The following is a 10390-nucleotide window of genomic DNA, read 5'->3' on the forward strand; positions in this document are numbered from 1 at the left end:
ACAATTTATCTATATTTTGAGTGGGAGTTATGCCAAAATGTATGACTGGTCTATTGTGTCTGTGATGTGTTTGTATACAGTGCCACAAACTTATCTGAACCGGTGGCAAAAACTGGAACTACGTGCCGCCATTTTGAAATGTCACATTTTCACAGACTTTTCATACGGATTATTTTTGTTTACATAAAAAAAAGCGACATCAGTGGCACCGTCACCGGGTCAGATAAGTTTGTGGCACTATAAATTAGTTGTTCTTTGTCACTGAAACTGATTGCGTTTTATTTGAAATAATCTTCCAGAAAGTCGAGAACGGCGACCTAAACTGGATAATCCCAAGCAAAATGCTAGCGTTCTCCGGTCCCCACCACCGCTCGCGGCTCGACCGCGGCTACCCGCTCCACAGCCCGGAACACTACCACGAGTACTTCAAGAAACACCACGTGACCACCATAGTACGACTCAATAAGAAGTCATATGACGCAAGACAGTTTACATCACACGGCTTTGAACATAGAGAACTCTTCTTCGTTGATGGTTCAGTGCCGTCAGATTTGATCGTGAACAGGTTTATACGGATCTCGGAGATGGCGAAGGGCGCGGTGGCTGTGCATTGTAAAGGTTTGTACGATTGTTTTGACGAAATAAGTTAAATTTGTCTACAGTTTTATATGAAATAGGCAGCAAAAAATTCATAATTTTTCTTTCTCTAGTTTAAATTTTTTTCAATTATTTTCCTCTATATCTTTTAGGGAATTATTAAGCTATTTTTTAGGGAATTTTTCCATCCATATAATGCGACTATAAAATATTAAAATATTTAAAGTAAATACTCATTGGTATCCTCACATTCCATAATCTTCTATTCCATATTATTCCTGACTCGGAAAACGGAGATGCTTTTTAAATTAAACCTTATTGCCATTTTCATAAAGCTCTTTTTCACTTTAATTTCCAGCTAACTCGAAAAACGATGACGACTTTTTAAATTGAACCATATTACTACCATAACAAAGCTCATTTTACATGGCTAGTCTCGGCTTTTTATATTGAACCATATTACAGTCATAATAAAGTTCTATTTTACTTACATGTCCAGCTAACTCGGAAAACGATGACGACTTTTCAAATTGAACCTTATTACTATTACAATAAAGCTCATTTTACATTTCCAGCTAGTCTTAAACTTTTTTGAATTGAACCTTATTACTATTACAATAAAGCTCTATTTCGCTTCCCGTGGGTCTCGGTCGTACGGGCATGGTGAACTAACTATGAAAATTATGACATTTTAAATTGAACCTTATTACTATCACAATAAAGCTCATTTTCCTTTTCTAGCTGGTCTCGGTCGTACAGGCACGTTGATAGCATGCTACATGATGAAGCACCACGGGTTCACTGCGCGCGAGGCGATCGCGTGGCTCCGTGTGTGCAGACCGGGATCTGTGATTGGACACCAGCAGTGGTTTCTTGAGAAGTTAGTGTTTTTGTTGTTGAATGTATTGTTGTTTTTGTTGTAGGAGACTGAAAGTTTATTGTAATTTCAATTAAATTGTATATTATGTGTCACATACACACAATACACAATTTAATTAATGAAATGACGAGAAATTAATCACTATCACTGCATAGTATAAATAATAAAACAAAGTGACTTTTTCTGTCCCTATACCACTATGTATGCTTAAATATTTAAAACTAAGCAACGGATTTTTTTAATAGATAGATCGAGGAAGAGTATTAGGATTTAAATAAAGCGGACGAAGCCGCGGGCGGAAAGCTAGTCATATATATGCGAGAAAGTGTTTACAGCATATGTTGCATTAATGTTTTCCATTTCAAATGTTAGTTTAGACATTGAAGTATATATTTTAAGTTTATCTATTATACCCGTTGTGCCATATTTCAGCAGGATGTTTTACTAGCTTCATTGAACTTTTTTTTATATTATTTGCAGCATCCAACCACGCATGCACGCGGAGGGCGAGTCGTACCGGCGGCGCAACAACATTACTGCGCTTCCTGTATTCTCTCGTGGTATATACTCGACGGCGCCCGTCGCCCCCGCGCCCTCCGCGCCCCACGTCGGCGCCCCCGCGCCCGAGAGACCCGTGTCGCTGCATGCTATACTGGGCAAGGGCGCCGCTAGCAAGGTTCGTATGTGTGTGTTTGTGTGCGTGTGTGTGTGCGTGTATGCGTGCATTTGAACGTGTATATGTACGTGTGTGTGTTCGTGCCGTGCGCACGCGTCTTTTTTGTAAGGTGTTTCTCAATGTTAGCCAGAAGGGCTTCTACATTTTAACGCGGACGCGGGGGTGAACTGAAGGTTCACCCTGGTAGCGACATGCACAAGGGCGTCCCCCCTTGACGGGGATCTCGAACCTCGGCTTGAGCTGTCGCTTGAGTGGAGGAGGCCAGAAGGGCCCTAATCGGACGGGGCGCACGCGTCTTACTACAGACAATATTGGAGAACAAGTATGATTGTAATCGACAAGTTTTTAAGGCTATTATTACCAAAACGTATGTTTTAGTTGTTATGTCCAATTTAATAAAAATTAATCTCATTCTTGGAACCAACCTGTAATATACCGGTTACTTGTATGCATTTAATAATTATTATTTTTTTGTTGACAGTTGGATAACGCTAACGCACTAAACGCGAACGAAACAGACACAGAGAACAACATAACATCAGTGATCGGAAAGTATAAAATCACCGCGTCCCCGATGTTGCCGGCAAAAGTGTTCACGCCGAAAATGAATTACATGATGCCAACCAACAATATACGGAACGCGAACAACACGAATCTAAAACCACAGCCGAGGTTGATCAACTCGACTCTAAAGTCTCACTACGCGGCCAAAACGTCCACTTTCCCGCCAACAAGAGGTGCCAACTCGCAAGCCAATAAACTGACCGGTGTAAAATCACCCTTCACAGGGAAAAGTAGCTTCCACGGACAACGTGCCAACCTCGCCCGACCGGCCAACTACACGCACGGAACTAGCCCCATCAAAACGTTCACCAGAAAAGCACTAAGCGTCACCAAAATGACCACGAACGACACAAACACGGTCACCACCGTCAGCGTAACTTCAACCTTATCTGCTATGACGGAGAACTGCCATTTGAATGGCAAAAATCGCCTCCCCTCCGAACCGAATCTCAAAGCGCAGAACAAAATTCCAGTGGTCAATAACACGAGGAAGAAGCTGATAGTTCGGTCGAATTCCAGTTCGAGGAAAAAATTGCCAAAGAGCGTTCCGAAAGGCAATCTAGAAGCCACACAGGATCTTTCTTCCAGTGATACCAACATTACGAACATTTCGGTTGACTCGTTGGACGCTCCGTTTAGGTTTAGACGAAAACGGGATAAATCTAGCAGCCCCGAGCCGATGGACACCTTATCAAACTCTATAATAACAGCCGACGTGACGCCAGAAAATTACGAGGAAACAAACAATTCTCAAGGGAATAAACTGTATAAAATAAAAGCATTGCGAAAGAAGTGTCCCGCGTTCGGTGTTAGTTTGTTGAAGAAAGACGGCGTTCAAACTCGCTCGAGTAGTTGCGCCAGTAGCTCGACCGTTAAAAAGAAATGATCTCTATGAGTGTTACTTACGCACGTTCTAAGTTTACGAGTTAGCTAGTACTTGTCACGGTGTAATTAGCGTCTTAGTGGACATTTTAAAGAAATATATACATATTCGAGTGTCTAGCGTGTAGACTGAAATATGAACTGTTTCGTTTTTACTGCTTTTTTATACCACTGCAAAGAGAAGTGTCGAACATTTATTTTAATTTAAATCTTGCCTAATTTATAATTAATCTATATTAACTCATAAAATTTTCAAATTATAAGCAAGTTACAAAATTACAAAATATTGTTTTAAACAATATTTTGTAATACTTACTTGCTTATAATTTGAAAATTTATTGACACTAAAAAAAATAAAGAGTGTGTGTACTTATGTACACGCGTTAGAAGTTATACTTATTTGGCGTATGGAAAAAAAATACTAGAATATACAACTTGAATATAGTTATCAATTTTCATACCACCTAGAACTAACTTCATGCTGTTAAATTTAGGTGTCGGTGTGCGCGCGCATCGTAAAAATTCACTCTCATCATTTTTCTCCATCGCGCCAAAAGAAGTATAACTTCAAAAATATAACTATTGACAAGTACTAAACTCGCGTAAACTAGGCCTTAGATATAGTTAGAGGTGCATAGCACATGTTGTAACGTGTAGGTCTATTTAGATTCGTGCCGACTGACTTAATAACCCATATCACAACGTTCCCTATTAAATTAATAGTTGTCTAAGAGCCAGCGCGCACGAGCAACTTTGTCTCCGCAACTATTTTGCGTCTCCCATCAATTGTATGGGGAGTTGCGTCGCTACGTGCGCGCACTTTCATACTAGCCCATGGGTGGGAGAGACAAAATAGTTGCGGAGACAAAGTTGCTCGTGCGCGCTGGCTCTTAAGGAAATTATCAAATGTTTGTATTGTATAGAGATCGTTCGCTGATTAGACCCCAAAAGACAAGCCTAAATGTTTGTAATCATTTTAATGTTTATAGGTCTTCGTTGGAGTGATTGAATGTTCAATATTGTTTTTTTTTGGTATGTTTATTATTTTTTGCATTTTTTTGAAGTGTAACTTCTTTATTGGGGTTGGAAAAATATTTAGTGTAATATTTTTCGTTACGCGTGACATTTTTCCGCTACGCGCCATCTTTTTCTTATCCCTACCACGCGTGATTCGACGTATTTCTGTAAAGTTGCATATAGTAAATTATTTTTTGAAAAATGAGGTCATAAAGAAGTTTCACTTCTTACGTGTGTAGTGTGTACCTACACTAGTACACGCACACATTTTTTTTTTTGATACAAGATTTTTACGTTGTAACGACTAGAAATGGGCTGAAAAGTCTTTGTTGGACGATTTTTTTTAAAATATTTCTTGTATTTTTGTAATCTTTTTAAGTTTGGAAATAATTTATATTTTTTATGCATTTATTTTTGTGACCTTAAAAAAGATGACATGAATTTTTCAGAGGCCTTATTGGATATTCAATCACTCTTTTTAGTTTTAAGAGGAAATATTTTTGTAATTTAAAATACTTATTATAGATCTATAAAACGCCATTTTATTAGCTTTTATTAGGCTTCCTTGTTATTTACATAATATGATTTATTGTGTTGATAATATGTTGTTGTATTTTTGATTATTTCTCGCAATAGATAGTTTAGATTATATGAATACAGAGTTTAAATTAGTTTTATCATACAAATGTATAACGTTTAACAGGACAGAGAATACTGACAGCTTTTTTATATAATATATATTATAGTACATACAGTGCCACAAACTTAACTGACTTGGTGATGGTGTCACTTTGTCGATTTTAGTGCCGCTTAATAGTATTTCCCCGGATGCAAGGGTAAAAATAATGTCATGGCCAATGGTGTAAATTAACAATTAACATTAATAAGTAACTTTTTATTTATACAAAATATTCCGTATGAAAAGTCTGTGAAAATGTGACATTTCAAAATGGCGGCACGTAGTTCCAGTTTTTGCCACCGGGTCAGATAAGTTTGTGGCACTGTATGTCATATATGACATAAAGTGCACTTTATTTCAATGCAAGTTTTCATTTACGATTGTTATATTTTCCATATTGAATATGAGAATCAATGCAATTGCTTTTTAATAAGTTGCCACAATCTTGGACTTTTTATAATTATTGTTTGAATTTTTTTTTATTTAATAAGAGACGGCTTAATTATTTGATTATATAGTTTCAATCAGATTTATCTTTTGAAGTAAACGATTATGTTTGAACATAATTTAGGTACATAAACCTTTGTATATGTATTTGATTAAAATACATTCAAAACACTTTTCACAGTAAATTGTATGTGAAAAAGAGACTATTTTTAACTAAAATAGATAAAAAGGAGACTTAAAAATCAATATAACTTGTTCAATTTTCCATATTCATTTTTATTGTGTCATGATTCTGGTATTGGCAGAAAGAGGCACTAGATATAACAAAATACATTAATTATACAAAATTTAGAATTAATAACATACTTTATTTATTCTGCAAGAGGTGCGTTAAACGATTCAATAAAAATTGTCTAAAATTGTATCAAATGAAAATATTCACATCACCATCATCATCGACCGCGCAAGGTGTGCGCACTGAGTCATTATTTAATATTATTTCAAATTAGCTTCCGCCCGCGACTCCGTCCGCGCGGAACAATTAAGAAAAATTAAGATTTATTTTTTTTCTACTGGTCCGGGAGCCAGAAGCAGATTTTATGACCAAGTTCCTCTCAAGCGGTAATTAGTAAAATGCATCAAAGTATAGTATTATGAAGCCTCGTGAACGTCAGCTGGAGCTCGGTTGGGGGGGTGAGCGGTTGTAGCCTCCCACGCACGTAAGAAAAAAAAGTATATTCATTCACTTCCTCTCAGCTAAAAATTTGTCAAATTGTAGCTAACCCAATATCTCAACGAAAAATAATAATCAGCTGGTTACAGCATGGTGTATTATACGTCAGCTGGTGTCTCGAATATAATGAGACATTAACAAAATCATCGAGGTACGTGGAATTCCATCAACATAAGTCCCCGGAAAAGATAAGTAATAACTTTATTAATTATATATTAACTATTATTTTTTTAATAATTATAGTTAACTAATGTTTTTAGTGGGTTATTTCATATTTGTTACACTTTTAGGTAATTATGTGAATTTGATGATATGATAGTTATTTTTAAATGCAGTTTATAATATTTGTAAAAACATGTTTACCGATGTGGCTTAATGTACGTAGTACCCCGATCATGCGCACAACTAACCACCTCCAAGCGTATCTTATTACTGTCTATATTATGCTAGCGTGTGTTGCTTGAATTTTAAAAAATAACGATAATAAAATTAAAGATACGTCATTTCATCTCAGATGAAAATTTGTGAGCTGATTGTTAATATACTGATGCGATAAATAAAAAAAATTAGCTAGCAATAATTCGAGGAAAACCTAGTCAGTTGATGCATATAAATTGGCAATAGATGCTTCTGTCTAACTCCTATGTAATAACTTTCAAAGTATCAGCTGCTATGATATTTAAAAGAGCTAGATACGTTACCCGCTCTCTATTTTGGCAAGAAAAAACTCAGGTAAGTGCCCGAGTTTCACTTAGTCACGCACCATTCAGCGTCGTGGCTGGACGTTCTTTTTGTATTTTAATCGGCAGTTGTTATTACGAAGTACATGAGTGAGACATGTATTATGTCTCGTGCGTGAGAGTGAAAGAGAGAACAACTGTATTGGTGATAATGCGTTAGTAAGTAGGTATGTATTAATTACGCTGTTTTTTAGTGCAATGATGTTGGCGTATGCCGCGTCTACTAGTATAATAGATCATTGATCAGCTGACGGTTTTTCCACCAAGATACAGCCAGCTGACCTATATATATATCCACAGTTACATATAAGCTATCATCAGGTAAATTTTTGTTTGAGAGGAAATCACGGAAAATAATTTTATTTTTTTCATGTTCGAGACACCAGCTGACGCATAATACACCATGTTGTAACCAGCTGATTATTTTTTTTCGTTGAGATATTGGGTTAGCTACAATTTGACAAATTTTTAGCTGAGAGGAAATGAATGAATGTATTTTTTTTTCCTACGTGCGTGGGAGGCTACAACCGCTCATCCCCCCAACCGAGCGCCAGCTGACGTTCACGAGGCTTTATGATACTATACTCTGATGCGTCTGACGAATTATCTCTTGAGAGGAAATAATTAACCAAATTTGCACCTGGCTCCCTAACCATACGCATTTTTCCGGGATAAAAAGTATCCTATTTTATGCCCAGGATTATAAGGTATAATTATACCAAGTTTCATCGAAATCGAACCGTTAGTTTTCACGTGATGCCTTCACATACAGACAGACAGACAGACAAAAATTTTTTTAATCACATATTTGGGCTTGGTATCGATCCAGTAACACTGCTATTTATTTTTTCAATATTTTCAATGTACAGTATTGACCCTTCTACAGATTTATTATATGTATAGATATCTACCTATTTATAATTATTTATGGAGAGTTATTTAAATTCTCCGACATATACATATATGTATATCTAGTGCCTTTATCTAGCTGAGATCATATTATAACTTCTTGAAAATACATTTGTTTGATCACTTTAATGTTGAAATGTTACTATGCCAGATTTAACGTACGCATAGTTTTAGATAGCTGTTTTATAAGACTGTTGTCTTCGCCATTTTTATTAAATAGTTTACTGTTAGGAGAACTGTACTTACAGTGAGGCGTCATCGTATACGTTACGAATAGATATTTTTTTTCTAAAATAACTATTATGAGGAAATAATTATATTGGCATATGCATAATGTTTTAAGTAAAAAAGTGTAACTAGGATAGCGATCTGGGAGTGGCACGAGGAAATGTGGTTAATTAGCCAGATTAGACAGTTGTCTTTTTCGCTCACGATCGACTCATGCCATCTTACTTTGACGGGTGCTTTAGTGCACCGTTTTTTAAAGTCGAATGTTGTGTTGGTAACCTATCTACACTTTTAAGTTATACTGTAATTGGTTTCTACGCAAGATCCATCCATTCTTCTTGCAGAAAGCGTGCGTATGAAATGCCTATTACTCAGACATTTCATACGCACGGCCTTCGCAAAGGCCTTCAGTTCTCAAAAGTATGTTCTAAGCAGTCTGTGTAATTATGTAAGGCGACAATTGCTATAATTCTTTCACCTCAATGTTGTCTCATTGTTTATCCCTCTTTTTTTTACCTAAAAATATATCATGTACACTATACAGATAATGTCCTGATTTGCAAATAAAAATATATGTTAAAAATCCTTATTGTAAGTACAGTTTTGTCGGTTGTTGTTGAATTAGGCAGCTGTTAAGAGTGACTAATAGATAGATTCTGGGAATGAATGTGGTTGTGCATTTAGAGATGTTATATTTGAATATTTCTTCATAACATCAATAATTATTAAATTTATTTTTGGTTAATCAGTAAATTTTAAGAATAATACCGTAATTTATCGTATTATGATTGTCTTTCGACTAAATATTTGTCGGTTTCGATTTTATATAACACTAGCGGTCCGCCCCGGCTCCGCTCGTGGTACATTTTCTCTCCATAAGAACCATCCTCGTACTTCAAGGAATATTAAAAAAAAGAATGAACGAAATCGGTTCAACCGTTCTCGAGTTATGCGCTTACCAACACATTTTACGATACATTTTTATATTATAAGATAAAATGAGGAAATATTTAAATATCGTCGTGTAAAAATGGTGCAAGATTGAATAATAGTTTTGTTAAATATTATATTTGTATTATACTTACCATTGTTTGTACGGCTTAGATATTCGATTTATTTACACATATTTTGATTGCATATTCATTTGATGAGACATTTAATTATTATAGTATTTAATGTTAAACGATATTGAATGTAAGTGTATATGAACCATTTATATTGAAGTAACAAAGTTTTGATCGTCAAATTGTAATACCTACTAGAATCTAGACTTACTTAAAAACAAGGTAAATAATTTTTTTTTCAATATAATATACGATATGGTATGAAAAAATACTTGATTTTCTATACTTTCTTGTTTTTTTTCTATGATAAAACGAAATCACAAAACCGGCGGCGGTAGGATACTAGTATTAATGATGAATACTTAAAACAAAAATCGAAATAATCGGAAAAACTAAAAATCATTGAATCAATATAATTATTGTATATTTAACACATTCTTTTATGTTACATTATAAATGGTTCATAAAAACGGTGCGTATTAAGATGGATTCGGGACCAGAGTATAGGGTATGAAAGTTTCCCCAATATGTTGAGATAATTTGAATTATTACATCTATTAAATGTTTTGTTGTGGTTGAGAGCTAATCGTTTACTAATGCACCATTACATAGGTATGTATATAATCAAGTGACACCTAATGAATGTGGTGTAATGCTTGCGCTTAATAAAAAGATATATTACTATTTATTTTGTGTTTTATTTTATTGACTACTAAGAATACTTTGGTTTCAGGTTTCAACTATTATTTTAGCACGATTTACCGGCCACCAGGTTGTAAGGCCAAAGTAAATGAGCCGAGAGATTTAAATATTTTTATCATATTTTTATATATGAGCAACACCCGTATTGCAGTTTTGCAACACAACGGGTTATCTCACCACAATCAGATCAAAAATAAAAAAAACAAACACATACAATTTTTTTTATATATTTTAATCTAGTTACAAATAAGCTAAAAGTCCTATTCCGACAC

The 10390-nt window shown here is 35.2% G+C and overlaps 1 protein-coding gene across 1 annotated transcript in view; it reads left to right on the top strand.

Moving 5' to 3' along the window:
* LOC123703505 (tyrosine-protein phosphatase CDC14 homolog) overlaps positions 1–3815 on the top strand; it is a 37113-nt gene extending 33298 nt beyond the window's left edge. The window contains exons 4-7 of the mRNA XM_045651536.1: positions 300–618; positions 1339–1477; positions 1958–2153; positions 2635–3815. Of these exons, the coding sequence (XP_045507492.1) occupies positions 300–618; positions 1339–1477; positions 1958–2153; positions 2635–3603 (1623 nt within the window). The 3' untranslated portion in view covers positions 3604–3815. The remainder of the gene's footprint in view (positions 1–299; positions 619–1338; positions 1478–1957; positions 2154–2634) is intronic.
* The last annotated feature ends 6575 nt before the right edge of the window (positions 3816–10390 follow it).

Source organism: Colias croceus, chromosome 26, assembly GCF_905220415.1.
Source record: "Colias croceus chromosome 26, ilColCroc2.1".
Lineage (NCBI taxonomy): Eukaryota > Metazoa > Arthropoda > Insecta > Lepidoptera > Pieridae > Colias > Colias croceus.